At 43.1% G+C, this 16,154-nt stretch overlaps 1 protein-coding gene across 1 annotated transcript in view; it reads left to right on the top strand.

Annotated features, from left to right (window-relative positions):
• The window catches only part of NOTCH2 (notch receptor 2), a 147,850-nt gene that overhangs the window by 92,042 nt on the left and 39,654 nt on the right, over window positions 1-16,154 (top strand). The window contains exons 6-12 of the mRNA XM_081026861.1: window positions 283-516; window positions 1,900-2,055; window positions 2,503-2,691; window positions 3,654-3,767; window positions 4,585-4,698; window positions 6,307-6,540; window positions 10,338-10,448. Coding sequence (XP_080882987.1) covers window positions 283-516; window positions 1,900-2,055; window positions 2,503-2,691; window positions 3,654-3,767; window positions 4,585-4,698; window positions 6,307-6,540; window positions 10,338-10,448 — 1,152 coding nt within the window. The remainder of the gene's footprint in view (window positions 1-282; window positions 517-1,899; window positions 2,056-2,502; window positions 2,692-3,653; window positions 3,768-4,584; window positions 4,699-6,306; window positions 6,541-10,337; window positions 10,449-16,154) is intronic.

Raw genomic sequence — 16,154 nt, forward strand, 5'->3', positions numbered from 1 at the left:
AATTTAACTGAGTCAGGACCCTAAAAGACATGTTCTCTTGGAAAGGTGGGCTAAATCCTCGTGGTGTCAGAGTTCCTAGGGACAGCAACTCCTGTACACGGTCTGCCTAGAGTAAATGTCACGTGGAAGGCTTACAATTTACGTGAGGCCCTCATCTGCAGTGAGTGCTACTTGCCTTGATGTCAGGCAAGTCGCACGAGGGTGAAGAATGTGTGGGGGCTGGTAGAGGACGAACCCTCTCAGACTTAAGAGCCCTAATCCAAGGCACGTTTCCCCCCAAAGGGCAGTTCTGCACCGAGGATGTGGACGAGTGCCTGCTGCAACCCAATGCCTGCCAAAATGGCGGCACCTGCACCAACCGTAATGGAGGCTACGGCTGTGTGTGTGTTAATGGCTGGAGTGGAGACGACTGCAGCGAGAACATCGATGACTGTGCCTTCGCTTCCTGCACCGTGGGATCCACCTGCATTGACCGGGTGGCCTCCTTCTCTTGCATGTGCCCGGAAGGAAAGGCAGGTAAGGCCAGCAGAAGGACAGAGGGGGCCGGTGAGCATTCGGGCTTTCTGCCTCCTTCTCTCTCATCCCCATAGCTGTGTCCTTTTAACGACCGTCTGTAAGAACGGTCGCTCAGGATTGTTCTTGAAATGTCATCGTTAGCCGCAGTGTTATGAAGTTAGTCTTCTTCCTGAGGACGTTTCGCTCTCATCTCAAGTCTGTGTCCCTTAGCTCTTCATCCTAAGAAAATGAAAGTTTGTTACTCTTCCCTGGGGAGCCTCTGTTGACCTTCAGGTCTGAGGCTGAAAAGCACCTCAGCAATTAAGATTAATGTCTCAGAAGTTGAGACAAATGACTAATTGAGACAAAAATGACTAATGGACTTCGGGACTTTGTTTGAAGAAGAAATAATGTCTTTATTCAGAAGGAGTGAGCAGGAGAGACGCAGTTAAGTGCCTTTCAGCTCTCAGTGTCTGTAGCAATAGTCCTGTCAGGGAGGATTTTACTGACTGCAACGTTAACGTTGCTCTACTCTCCCAGTGTAACAGCTTCTAGTTCTAGAAGTCGTGAGCGATGAAGGGCGGAATGCGATGGAAGGAGATAGCTTGGGTGAGAGAACTCTGGGCCCAGCTATTCTGAAATGTTCTCCTAGCTGTGCCTTTCCAAGAGCCCCGCCTCCAGCTTTGTAGGAGAAGCCTTAGTTACCTGTTCTTAAGCTAATTGCAGACTGGAAAATCCAGTTCCCATGTGAACCGCGCAGAACACGGGGCTTAATAGTATCTTCAGAGTGCTGAGGGCACTTGAGCCAAGAATGCTGACACTGTTAAAAGGCTGACCTAGTACAGGCTGATGACGGTTGGCTGTTTTTTCCTTCTGAGACTAGTGAAATGCTGGCGGCCCCATGATCAGCAGGTAGCATGATTTTGGGAAAGCAGGTTGCCAAATATAGTAATAGAGGATGAATGCAATATTTGGGACATAGAGTAAAACATTATTTGGTGTTTATCTGAAAATCCTGTTGAATAGAGTATAGACATCCTCTATTTTTATTTGCTAAGTCTGTTAGCACCGTGGGAAGATATCCCCATTTTCCTATCTCTGTCATCTAATCATTTCCCTTTATGGCTGCAGCTATGACTCTCCCCTTGAGGAAAGGTCTGACTGCGGGTTAGTCAGAGAACCAGACAACTAGGATTGTCTGCAGAAGCTCTTTGCTTGGCTGCTGGCGGCAGCATGTCCCTGAGGCAGGATCAGGCAGAGGAGAAGTGGCCGCCACTTCATAAAATCCAATCTCCAGATTGGATTTCATGAGCCAATGTAAGGTTTTCCCTCCTTCATGAAAGAGACAACTCTTCCCCAAGTATAGGGACATTTTCTCTTTGTTCTTGCCCCAACCTGTGACAGGTCTCTTATGTCATCTGGATGACGCATGCATCAGCAATCCTTGCCACAAGGGAGCGCTGTGTGACACCAACCCTCTGAACGGGCAGTACATTTGCACCTGCCCCCAAGGCTACAAAGGGGCCGACTGTACTGAAGACGTGGATGAGTGCACCATGGGTGAGTTCACGGAATCTTTCCTCTTCCCCATGTTGTCTGTCGAGCTCAGCAAGTGTTTAAACCGAAGCACATTTTCCTCTAGGAGCACGTTTTACCCAACATCAGATCTCCCCTGTTACGTACCCACTGTTTACAACTAACCTTTCAGCGTAACCATGTATTTTCTTCTGGGAGTTGGGCTATATGGAAGGTCTATGCTTGATTCTTAATATAAAGCCCTACCTTAGTGACAGTTTGGTCAAAAGAGCAGTAGAAACGCACAAGAGTTGAGATTACCCTAGTCTTATTATTTAATCAATGTGTGAATCAGAAAATAGGAAATTGAGAAGCAGACTTTTAGTGCCTGGCCTTTTAATGCTGTCACAAGCAGACCTACTTCTGTGGTCCACTTGTGTGGAAGCTCCATTGAGTGCTTTGGTCCCTGTAATTGGTGCTTGTCTCTTCCAGCCAATAGCAACCCTTGTGAGCATGCAGGAAAATGTGTGAACACAGATGGTGCTTTCCACTGCGAATGTCTGAAGGGCTATGCAGGGCCTCGTTGCGAGATGGACATCAACGAATGCCATTCTGACCCCTGCCAGAACGACGCCACCTGTCTGGATAAGATTGGAGGCTTCACCTGTCTGTGCATGCCAGGTACTTGCACCCGTTGGTGTGTGGGGTCTGGGCTGGAGGCACCAAACTGCACCTCTCTTAGATGGGGCACTCTATAGACAGCGGCAATTCCATGAGCTCTGTCAGCATTTAATTCCCAAGGAAACAGGGGTTCCAGCCAAGAGGACCCTTAAGGAGAGAGGCAGCGTTAGAATTCTTAGAGCTGTGGAGACCAAATTAAATAAGCCCCTCTGTCAACATGAGTTGCATGTAAGGGAAAAGTTCAGAAGTGATTGTTTTTATGCAAATGCTCTTTAATTCAATAAAGAATTTACCATAAGAATCCTTTCAATAGCAAGCTTTCCTGATTCCCTTATATTTTACAAAGAACCATACCATCCCCATTATGGAAATTCATTTAACCCATAATTATATAGGAACTTACCATTTATCCACAGTGACGTACACAGGTTCATTGGTTGTATTGTGGAACTCTTCTGCAGAGACCATTTCTTAAATCCTCAGAGAGCACTGCTCAATCCATCTTATAGTGAAGGCTGACAGTGGCTGCTTTGCCTCATTAAGGATGCTAGCTAGCCGCTCTGGCCTCGGGAGGCCCTCCTGCCCTTGATTTACATCCTGAGAGCAGCGATATCTCGAACTCTGCTGGTCTTCACCAACACGGAGTGGGGAGCCCATGGCCCTGGCACTGCTGAAAGCAAAGCCTGGGCTGGTCAGGGAGTGCAGGCAGCCTCTGATGGCATGCTGGGCCCTGCCAGTGTCTTTGGAGGTCGCCACTTCCCTCTCTCCGCAGTGACCTGATGTCCCTGAGCATTCCCATCCGATCTAACGGTCACTATTTCCCATCGTGGCAGAGCCCCCTTTGCCCTCTGCAGAAATGTTCTGCTCGTCGCGGATGTAGTCATCTTTGCACATTTGTGCTTTCTTGGCTAGAATGCGCCTTTCGCTCTTTCTGAGCCACTTGTGTGGTCCGTTTTGTTCAGGTTTCAAAGGTGTGCATTGTGAACTGGAGATAAACGAATGTCAGAGCAACCCTTGTGTGAACAATGGGCAGTGTGTGGATAAAGTCAATCGCTTCCAGTGTCTGTGTCCGCCTGGTAAGTGCCCACCACCTGCCCCTGTTTTCTTTGAAAGCGCAAAATGGACTGACCACAGGGAAGGGAGGAGGGAGAGAACGTGTGTGGGCTGGGCATGAGGAAGTCATTAACGGGAGCCCTCCAGAATGGGAGTGTGTGTGCACAGAAATGGGGAATTTGGTCAGCGAGTGTGTCTTTCAAATCCTTTGTGGCCAGAAGTCCAAGTCTGTTCTGAATGGCCCGTGACCTCGCTGTCTGTGTGTGGATTTCACAAAGTTCGTACCTCATAGAAGCCTTAGTTTTAGGCTACTCGGCATTTTATGTTTTTCCCCTAGGGTCATATTCTTGAAACCCCTTTGTGAGATTATTCTGTTCAGACATTTCAGCCCTGGGTCCAGAAACGGACAACACAAGTCACTTTTTCCAGAGAAAGCTCTGCCTCACCTTTCACTCCCCAAATCTACTGTTGAAGACTTGGCAAACGTTCTGCCACAGACTGTAGCCTTTCTTCTTGTTTCTTCAGAGAGAAGGTCCCAGGTCTTCTGACACACCCGTTTGAGGGTGCCACCTATGACCTTTCAGTCCCTATTTTAACTAGAAGGGAATCTGTGTGGGGAAGACGCAGAGGTGGAGACACACACAGCACAGGTGGTCTCCATGGCCTGAGCTTCTCCCAATTCTCCCCATTACCTGTTCGGGGAGAATAATTCTACTTTCGCTGACCCATTGGTGTAAGCCCTGCCGGTAACTTCACCCAATGTTTCTTTGGCATCCTTCTCACCGTAACAAAAGACATAGGATAATCCTCTGACTTGTGCTATCACTGTTCCCTTTTAAGGTTTCACGGGGCCAGTCTGCCAGATTGATATTGACGACTGTTCCAGTACTCCCTGTCTAAATGGGGCCAAGTGTATCGATCACCCGAATGGCTACGAATGCCAGTGTGCCACAGGTAAGGCTTTCCTCACCTTTTATTCCCCTGGGAGGCCGACCTGAACAAACAGGAGTCTGTCCTCTTCTCACTGCCCTACGAGGCCAGTCCCATAACAGGGGCTGCTGTGTTTAGAGCCATCCTCTTCCTGCATATGTTCTGCACTGTTTCCTTCTACAACACCTGCCTCCTGCTCCAGCACAATAGTGGCCTGGCCTGGACACTTGGTGTCCAGATTTTGGCAGAGCTGAGTTTCCAGCTGGCGTGACTTGTCTTTTGGGAAAGGGAAGAATTCCAGTTGAAAGCTATTTTTCATTGGGGCTTCTCAGCGGGAGGCCTGTCTCTGTGTTTCTTGAGGCAAGTGACTGAACAAAGGCCCAGAAATCTAAGGGCAGTTGTGTGCAAAGGCAGAGGTTTACTGCACGAAAGATGACTCATGCAGTGAGCGGCAGGTGTGTATCTGAACAGGAGAGAGAGCGCCCTGTCTGGGACAGTTTGGGTCCTCGTCTCTGACTCCCGCTACTGAAGTCAAAACGCGTCTGTTTACAAATGTGTGGCCACATTTCTCATTTGGAAGTGAGCTGAATATGCCAAACATCCCCTGTGACACATTTGCTTCTGCACAGACCAGTATTATAGAGAAGGACTAGAAATTATTAGAAAAGGTGATTTGCCAATTTCCTTTTTATCCCTCTGCGTAAGAGAGAAAGGAGTCATGAATCTAATTCAAGACATTTTTCTTATTTTAGAAAATGGGTTCTTAAAGGATCTTAAACATCACGTGCATGATTTCTATCTGATCACAGAAAAGCAAACCAAGTCACAAAAATAAACTCAGAGAATTTAATATTTCCGTAGTCTCAGGACATCACCACTAATAAAGCCTACTTAGATTAGGTCCTGTCAGATGAACCGCTAACTTCCTCCTCTTTTCACAAACTGTTGTCTCCGGTTGGTGACTAGATTTTGTCATCCTCTGGCTCCCAGAGAATAACCTTTCCGGGGGAGAGATGAAGAACCTTGAACTCGTGTTTAAAAGGGAGGAGAGAGCCTTACTGAAATGTTTAAAAAGAGACGTAATGTTGAATGAAGAAGTTTTATTTGTCCCTTTTTCTTTTAAATGCTCATAACTTGTTCATTCATTTTATTCAAGTATTTGTTGAAAACTCACTATGTATGGAAAGGACTCTGGGAGGGGTTGAGAGGAATAAAGAAAAGCTGTCTGACTTCTAAGAAGATAATGTCCATGAAACCATTAATGCAGTACCTATGTAGTGGGTGTGGGAGGGAAGGAATATAAGTGTAAAGAGGACAAATATCGAGAGCTATTCCCCCTGAAGCCCAGTATGAGCTGAAGAGGCAGTTAAAGCATCTCTACAACGAAACCATAGATCGTTTAGGAGAAGGTGTTTGAATTCTACAAATCTGATTTGAAAACCTTCATTTTTAAGCACAACCCCCTAGACCTGCCTTTTAAATCAATGCAAGTAGTTTAATTTATCCGCTCACTGGCTGCAGGATGAATGGCGGTGCGTGGGACAGGTAGGATGAGGGGCATGGCTACCCTTCGGTCCAGGTGCCGAGTATCCGCCTTGGTTCTTACGTCTCCCCGGTAAAATTCCTTCCAAGGATTCACTGGCGTGCTGTGTGAGGAGAATATTGACAACTGTGACCCCGACCCCTGCCACCACGGCCAGTGTCAAGACGGGATTGACTCCTACACCTGCATCTGCAACCCTGGTTACATGGGCGCCATCTGCAGTGACCAGATAGACGAGTGCTACAGCAGCCCTTGCTTAAATGAGGGTCGCTGCATTGACCTGGTAAATGGCTACCAGTGCAACTGCCAGCCGGGCACATCAGGTAAGCCCGCTCTCCTTACGTCCCCTTTGGAGGTTTCACCGCTTCTCAAAATCCATTTACACAGATGTCTCAGACCTTCTTGGTTTATGCTTAGATACGTAAAAAAAAAAAAATCGTCCTTTTTTTTTTCTGGGAAGTACAGCCAAAGCCATGGCCAGAAACATCTCGGAGGGAGGTGGCACTAGCCAGGGAAGAAATTAGAGACGGTGGCTTTAGGAAGCTGCCGGTTTTGTGTATGTGTTGTCTTTCAAAGGAGTCACGCCACTTCAGAAATATTGCAATTAGTATTTAAAGTTGAAAAGCCTCTTGCTTTTGTGGCTTGATTTCCTTGTGGGTTTTTATTTTTCTTTTTTAACCCCCGCAGCACTCAGACTAATGAAGTTGGTGGTTCCCCCGCCTTCCTCTTCCCCTCGCTCCCCCATCTTTCCAATACTTTTCTCTCGATTTCTGAGTCCACTGTCTTTAACCCTTTGCATCTGCCATTTGTTTCCGGTGGGCTTGGGCATTTGGGGGGATTGTGAGGGAGAGGACAGACTTTGCAGTACACCCCAGTCACTGTAAATTAGACTGCAGGCCCAACACTTGTCATCCTGAGTTCATTGCCATTTCCTGATGCCGGGTAGCAGGACTGTTTGTTGGCTGTGAGGGCATGCTACTCCTTGCTGGGGAAATGTTGAATTATTTTCTCAGGCAGCAGCATTTCACAGGTCTTACTGGATTCTGTTTTACTTATTCGAGGAGTCATTATGGTCACAACTGTGGTTAATGGACAGAGAAGCACTATGTCTCAGATCAAAGGAAAATGTATTAGTGGAAGATTAACTAGTGTGTGCCGTTGTTAGAAGGGAACCTGCCCATACCAGGGAGTGATTTATTGAGAACTCGTTCTCAATTTAAGGAAAATGGCCCAGGGACGGGGGAGAGGTGGGGGAGGTAGTTAGCTGTTCTCATTTTATTTTGTTATTTCCAAATCCATTTCTTCAAACTTGTCAAAGGCCCTGGTCTTCCTCCAGGACCTCGTACATGCCAAGTTTGAAAACAAAGTCCTTTTTGAGTTGCTCAAGCATATGAAAAACATGCCATGCCTTCACAGTTGAAAATGCCTTCCCCCACCCCCCGTTTAGATAACTCACTAAAAGGGCTGAATAGATCTTTGTGAAACCTTCCAAAAGCAATTTGCTTCCGGGCTGGTCCCCAGACATGAGAAATTGCAGTCCGAAAAGAAATTTGAGAGATTTACAAGCAATTGAATGGATGCCTTTAGAATGGCGGGGCTGTTTTAGGCCCTGCTATCATGCCCATTATAACAAGCATACTGGAAACCTGGGTGAGTGGTGGGTTAGCAAGCACTTGTTTGCTCTGTGATTATATCAGCATGCCAGGATGTATCAGGTGTGTTCCCTGGGGAGGACAGCGCAGGCAAGGTGTAAGTAGCTGTCACTAGAAAGGCAAGAAGTAAATACGAGTGGTGTGCGGGCAGCAGAGAAAAGAAAGGCCCAGAATCTCTCAGAAAACTGCCAGATTTATTCCTGTGGGTGTCAGGAGAATTAAAGCAAAGAGATGCAGGCGACATAAAGAAATCTTGTAATGGGTGGATTGAGACCAGGCACATAGGGGTCTGCGTGAAAGGATTCATTCGATCAATCATTATGAACAGACCCTCGAGTTCTAGAGTCAGAATTCACAACGCAGTCATAATATGGTCCTAAGTTGGCAGGTTGGGGTTTGGGTGAGTGTATAGACAGAAGGGATACTTTACAAAGTGCTAATTAGAGCCGGTGTCTCACTGACTGCGTCCTGAACATGAGATGTACTCTCCAAAGTCACTTCTGGTGTCTTCTTCACCTGCGGTCTTGTGATGGGAAACTGTTTTAAGTAAGTTTTCCTTTTTGGTTTCAAGTCACAGAATCCAACTTGACTAACTTAAAGAATTATTAACAAACAACAACTACAAAACAGAGAAATAGAAAGAATTTAGGGAAAGCACAAGAAGCATCTTACGGATTTCAAGTGAGTTTTGAACAATAAGGCTTTGCGGAGATTAGCAGGAAGCAGGGCCATTTGCAGGCCAGAGGTCCCACAGGTCATAGTCCTACGTTCCAATGAGGAAATCTCATTGGCCCAGCTTGGGCTGGCTGTCTCTGCTCAGATAAAACATGGTCTTGGGGGCGGAGTCATACTGGACCACCATGGCTTTCTGGGGCCTGTTTGGTGGAACGTGGGTAAATGGGGTTGTCAGCCAAGGGCTGGACACATGTCCTAACGGGGTGCACTTGTATACAGGAGTGTGGAAACTCTTGTCTCCTTTGTGTCCAGTGAAGCAATACAGCCTCCTTATTCACGGAGTGACCAGTTATGATGTGGTGAAGCGTGGCGTGTCCAGAGCACCAAGTTCACGTCCCACTGTGCTGCCGTAATTGTACAAGTTGTTATAAAGCAGGTGCAACACAACTTGATTTGGCAGTTAAGGGAGAAGTGGACAGAAAAGTTATGTAAAGGGAGATGCAGCGTGCTTTGCATATAATGGCTCGATACATTTTTAATGTAATTGCCGTTAGTAATAAATATTAACACAACGTGTGAGTGAATAAAAATTATGGGATTTTGTCATGGAAGTTTCATTGGTTAGTTTATAATCCTTATTACCAGGCTTTATTTTCAGACTCTCTACACTACAAAAGTATTCTTCTATGATACCTAAAAAAAAACAAACAAACAAAAAAAAAACACTAAATTCATGTTGAATAAATAATGAAAAATCATGAGTATTTTTACAAAATAATGGTAACAATGTGATTAGCATATCCCTACCATTTATTTATCCATATGTTCAATTAAACCTTTCATAACATAGCCAAATTCTGCAGTTCACAGGGAAATAAATCGGGAGGAAGCAGCATATTCCAAGAGGGGGTTACCAGACTCGTAAAGATTTATCCTGAATTTTAGCCCAGAATAGTGACTGTCAGTTTCAAGCTTACAGTGGTGGGTACAAGTTCCAAAATCCTCATTTTCATGTGAAAACTTAAATCTTATCTTTGGAGCACAATGCAGTCACTTGTTTTCCTTGAAATGACAGGCTTGCTTTCTTCACTTAATATGAGCTAAATCCTTGGGTCTGAGTAGCCCTGGTTTGTCTGTCTGTCGTTCTTTCCATTAAAATGGGACTCCGTGATAAAAGCAACTGCTTCAGTTCAAAACTCAATCACATAGCTGCTTTTCCTGGAGACAACTCTGTACTTCAGATACCACAGCATCGCTTTACGTAGACTTTCCATTTCATCACCCAGCACAGTCAACATACGAGGTGTGGCAATTAAGTGCGTGAACTTAATTGTCCAACCTCGTAGACTCCAGGATCAAGATACAATAAAATAATGAAGTTAATCATTTTGACCGCTTCACCAAAGTCGTCCTTAAGCGAAACTGTCTTTTTGTTTGGTTTTTACTGTGTGTGTGTGGAGGTGAGGGATACAGTGACCACTGCCACAGTTTGGTGCCGAAGCCTTAATTCCGGCTAAGTTGCCAGCAGTCCTACCCCCATTGCTTTTGCACCATCAGTGCAAATGCCAACACAGTGAAACAGGCACCTCTTCGCTTAGTAGGGTGACGAGGATCATTCTGACCTCATGGTCCCCTGGTGGGGCCTGGGGACTGCAGTTTGAGAGCTGCTGTTTTACTCTCCCCAGGGATGCCTGGATACGCTTAGATTCTTAATACCCAGCATTACACTCAGAGATACCATTGGTATCTCTGCGGTAATATTTCACGGTCTCGCTTGGCTTTTATCTTTGCAGGTGTTAATTGTGAAATCAATTTTGATGACTGTGCAAGTAACCCTTGTGTCCATGGCATCTGCATGGATGGAGTTAATCGTTACAGCTGTGTCTGCTCACCAGGCTTCACAGGTAATGCTCCTTTTTATTGGGAGGACCCACCTGCAGCCCCATCACTTTGGGCAAAGGGCATCTAACGGAAAACTACTTTTCCAATGTTTCCTACTTCTTTGTCTCTTGGAAGGTTAAATGTTTGTTCCTGTGTGTCTCCAGATCGGTGTTCTGCTTACAGGCCTTCTATACCGTACCATGAAACTTTTCATTCGGTAGGGTTTTTAGGCCATAGTGTATAGCTACCTGAAAAGAATTTCTAGTCAGACTATAAGCTTCTGTCACTATGCTTGAGTTATCTAGCTTCCAAACCACCTTGATTTTTCTACCCTTAGTAGGGAATGCTTTCCGTGAAGGCACAGCCAAGCTGAGTCTATGCAAAATCTCGATGCTTTTTTTCTGAGAACTTCTTTCTATGGTGCTTGTTGGATGAGGCTAGAACTTGAGAGGACCCACCTAATTTGGCTGCCACCAGTGATATATTTTCCCCCCAGGAGGAAGGAAGGAAGTGCCTAAAATAAAACTGCTTATAATTCCTCTTAAATTATAAGCAGCTACAGCATTTACACACGTACACGTGTGCACACACACAAATGCACACACATCCTCTCTCTCATTTGTTGTTAATCAGATGACCTTTATCTTTTACCGTCCTGATCAAACAGTGCCAGAGACTCCTGAGGACACCCGAGGCCCCTTGTTAATGACATCAGAGGGCATATACTGGGCCCGTCCTCCAGAGAGTGCCACATACAGGCAGGCACTAACCTATATGTGATGTTACCTTTTCATAAATACCATGTGGTCATTTGCAACCAGTGTGACTAGCTTCGCTCAGAGCTCTTTAAACGATGGTATCAGAAGGCAGCCGAAAGCAAGGAAAGGGACGTCTGCCTGTCGCCTGCCAGGAATTTACTTTCCTCTGTATTTCACAATCCTCACTCCTGCTGTACGATGGTGGGTGCGGGTCCCATGAGTCACTCTACTCCCTGGGCAGTGAGAGACACTCAGAAAATGGGCCTGACGGAAGCTCTCCCACTCGTATGCCCAGCACTGCTGCTGGTCCCCAGAGATACTTCTGTGTCCTGAAATGCATTTCTCCAACATTAAGTAACAGTCACCTGAATATACAAAAATTCCTGCTAGATAGGATATTAGGGGCATTTTTGTTAAATGGGTAGTGAGGAGAGAATTGCTCCCAATTATTAAGAATTTCTTTTGAGCTAGGCATTCCATTACGTGCCTGATCTCATTTAATTGTCACTGCTATTATCATTCCTATAGTATTGATGAGAAACCCAGAGCTGAGAGAGATGAGGTTAACATTAGCAGTGCACGCTGGGTCGGATTCTGCCCAGGCATTCTTACTCTGGAGCCCATGCTCGTTCCCACTTCACTGGATAGCCTGAAGGCATGCCTATTGTGGCTTTTTAAAAGATACATAAGCCTTAGACTGGACCTTTTTTTTTTTTTTTTTTTTTTGAAATGCCAACGAATCATAGCCCCTCTCTTTTTAACATTCAGCAAACTTGGAAGGTCAAGGAGGGAGAACATAAGCTTAAAATATTCTAAAATAAACTTAGGTGTAGCATGAAACTACATAACCAAGAAATGGAATGTTTTGGTTACTGGGTGGTACCCTGTTCTTGGAACTGTTTTCTATGTCTGGCTTTTTTTTTTCCTTTTTTTTTTTTTTTAAGTCAGCTGCTGAAAATATCAGAGACAACTAACTGTGGTATATGCTCATGAGCTGTAAATGTGAGGTGGTTTATTCTTTGTTTTGTTCTAGTACTACTACTTTTTAAAAACCCATTTTGATAACAGCTTTGACAGATTTGAGGGAGTTTTTTAAAGACTAAATTCTCTGTTCTCAGGCCTCTTTATAATACTTGCTGATTGAATGGGAAAAGTAAGAAATCATGTGGTACCTCTATAAACTACTTTTCAGTTTTACAAACTACTGTCTCAGTTTTACCTTCATATCTATTATTTTGCTGGCTTCTCATTACAGTCCATAAAAGTAGATAGGTTGGATAAGAAACAAAAAGCACAGTCAACAAAAACAAAAAGAAACAAGTGGGACTACATTAAACTAAAGAGCTTCTGTACAGCAAAAGAAACAAATTGAAAGGCAACCTACATAATGGGAGAAAATATTTGTAAAGAATATATCTGATAAGAGATTAATATTCAAAATATATAAAGAACTCATATAATTCACTAGCAAAGAAGCAAATAATCCAATTAAAAATGGGCAAAGCACACAAAAAAGGATTTGTGTCCAACATACAGCGGTAGATGTTAACTAGACTTATGGTGATCATTTTGAAAATACACAGATATCAAATTATGTTGTATACCTAAAACTAATGTAATATATGTTAATTATACCTCAATTTTGAAAAATACAGTAGTCAAGAGTAGCTAACCATAATTTTAGAAAATATTATTGGACAATAATTTCCTGGTGGAGAATACCGGAAGTGTCCACTCTAATTTTCAGAGCTACCCAATTTAACCACAGACTGATTGTATTTTTAAGCTATAAGTCATTGTTTGTATTTAAAAATTCAAAATCATCTGAAACAGGTAAAGTTCTGAAAGCTGCATAATCTACCAAACTCTAGTGATTTTCAAATAGCATTTGAAAGGCTAATCATGAGTAACAAATCTACCAGATAATCTGTATTACAGATAATCTGCATTACAATGTCCTTATAAAACCATGTAAAATCAGCAAAATACAATTTTAAAAATTAGGCATGAGTTTATACTCTCTTCTCTGTCTAAATCTCTTACAGTAGTTTTAATCAGTAGTAAAGTGTATACATGTTTATAAATTATAAATTTATGAATGTTAAACATACAGTAGCTGTTTTGGTTCTCTGGCTGAGTCAACCCAGTAATGGCATATTTCTGCAGAGGCACACTGCTAAGACCAGGAGAAATGAGGAGCATTGCATCGTAGCAAAGGTGGTAGAAAATGAGTTCATACTTTTACAAAGATTTGAAGTATAATCAGAAACCCAGATTGTATACATAAGAAAATGACCAAAGACTATGGAAGAAAGTATAAACCATGTGGCGACATTCAAAATGCATAAATGGTGAAGGAAAACAAAGAAATGTTTAGAATCAGGGGGAAAAAAAGGGCAAATGACCTCCTGAATAGATATTTTTCCAAAAAAGACATACAAATGACCCATAGATATATGAAAAGATACTCATCGTCACTAATCATCAGGGAAATACAAATCCAAACCACAATGAGATGTATCACCTCCCACCTGAGAAGATGGCTGTTATCCAAAAGACAAGATATAACAAATGTTGGCAAGGATGTGGAGGAAAGGGAGTCTTTATACACTGTTGGTGAGAATATAAAATAGTACAGACATTGTGGAAAACAGTACGGCAGTTCCTCAAAAAATCAAAAACAGAACTGCCATATAATCTAGCAATTGTATTCCTAAGTATATATATATCCAAAGGAGATGAAATCATTATCTTGAAGAGATATCTGCACAAACATGTTCTCTGCAGCATTATTCACTATAGTCAAGATATGAAAACAACCTAAGCGTCCATCAGTGGATGAAGGATAAAGAAGATATGATACACACAGACACATACACACACACACACACACACACACACACACACAGGAATATTATTCATCTGTGGGAAACAAGGAAATGCTGCCATTTGGGACAAAATGGATAGACCTTTAGGGCATTATACTGAGATAAGTCAGACAGAGGAAGACAAATACTGTATGATATCACTTATATGCAGAATATAAAAAACCTCAACTCTTAAAACCAGAGAACGGTGGTTACTGGGTGCTGGGAGAGGGGGTGGGGAACTGGGGAGATGTTTAAGAATACAGACTTGCAACTAGTAGAAAAATAACTTCTGGAGATCGAATGCACGATGTAAAGGTATCAAGCCTTCAAGTTACACAATGTTATATGTCAATTACATCTCAATAAAAAGTTAACACAGCAAAAAAAAAAAAAAGTAATAGGGAAGTTTTATTTTCCCGATTTAACAGAAAAGCACCTGAGAGCTAGAGCTTGATGTGTCTCTGTGTAATCAGCGAGTGAGTCACACCGCTAGGACTGTGAATTCCCAGAAGGCAGGGACGTCCCTAATCGTCTTTCTCGGTCAGTGTCTCAAACAGTGTGTAGCACAGAGGAAACACTCAGTAATGGTTGCTGACTGAATGACTAGACCTCACGTATGGGACTTTCTGACATCCAACCCCAGACTCTCGAGTCTGCACTGTACTGTGATTTCATTCATTGAACACTAATTTGCTGAGTGCCTGCCTACAAGGTGAGAAACTGGTTCACTTCTCAGTCAATAGTCTCTAAGCCCAACCAGTGCAGCCCCTTGTGCTAGGCGTCTCTGATGTTGGGTGGAGACTGGAGACAGCTTGAGGGAAGGAACTAGATGTCAAAGCAGCTGTCAGTTGCATAGTCGACTGCACATGGAAGCACTGAAGCCCCTCCGCTCAAGATGGCTTTCAAAGTGATTCTGGAAAGAGTATTGAAAGCAAATGAAAACTTGGGAGCACTGGCTTCTGAAAAGATGCTTCCCAAAAAAGGACAGAAAATGAAGAAGGCCTTTTCCTCTCCTTCTCCACTGCATTGCAGGCTGAAGGCTTCTGGCTCACATGTTGGTGCCAGTGGCAAACATCTAAAACACTCAGAGGTTGAGGCGAAGGAAGTAGTATTTCAAAATAAGTTATTAATAAAACACTTAAGAGGAAAACAGCAACCACTACCAGATTATGGGTCTTTACCACAAGAACCACCAATCATGGTTTAGAGAGCAATGGAGAGTGAAAAAATGTTAATACCCATACTTTAAAGGGGTGTGTATCTATTTCATTTGGAATTTCCTGTTCCAAATGCAGGGTTACTCTTTCTGCAATAAAAAAATGCATGTTTTTATCTGAGTCAGAACATTGTATTCTTTGAAATGTATAAATTCCTTCAGAGCAGTAGCTTTTGTCACTCATTTACAACATTGTGGGTTATTGTTAAGTTTTATATCATTTTGGAATATATAGTTAAAGCTCAATTATTCAAAATTTAACAAAAGCAAAACTATTATATAACTGGCATACTTTATTCAGCTTGAGGGAATAAAGGTCAAGGTTATAGCAGATGTCTTTTCAAAGTGCAGTCTTGGGTATATTTTAGAGGAACAGCATATTCACTTCAATTTCATCTGTTCTGAGCATTTACATGATTGCATTATGATAAAGTAATAATTGTCTGTATCAGAGTTTCTCAAAATGTAGTATTTGAACCACTTGTACTATTTAAAATGTGGGTTTGCTAAACCCTACCCATCACAGTCCCTGGTGATGGTATCTAAGGATCTCCTTTTAAAACAAACACTATAAGCAACTCCCTTTGCACATGAAAGTTTGAGAACTACTGGTCTAGATTGAAAGACCCTCAATTGTTTTCTCAATTATCAGAGGACAATAAAATTATATTTAGGATACTCTTCTTCCTGAGGCAGAAAATGGATTGATACAACTCTGAGAATGAAAGCAAAATGGCTTTTCTTTTTAACCAAATGAATCATTAAATTATTAGTCCATTCACTAAGCATTCCAGTCAATTGAGATTTACCATATGTAGAAATGTAAGAGCTTGACTAACTGAAAAAATGAATTTGCGGTAAACCAGCTGAAAACAGTGATAAGGT

Source organism: Rhinolophus hipposideros (assembly GCF_964194185.1).
Source record: "Rhinolophus hipposideros genome assembly, chromosome: 19".
NCBI lineage: Eukaryota > Metazoa > Chordata > Mammalia > Chiroptera > Rhinolophidae > Rhinolophus > Rhinolophus hipposideros.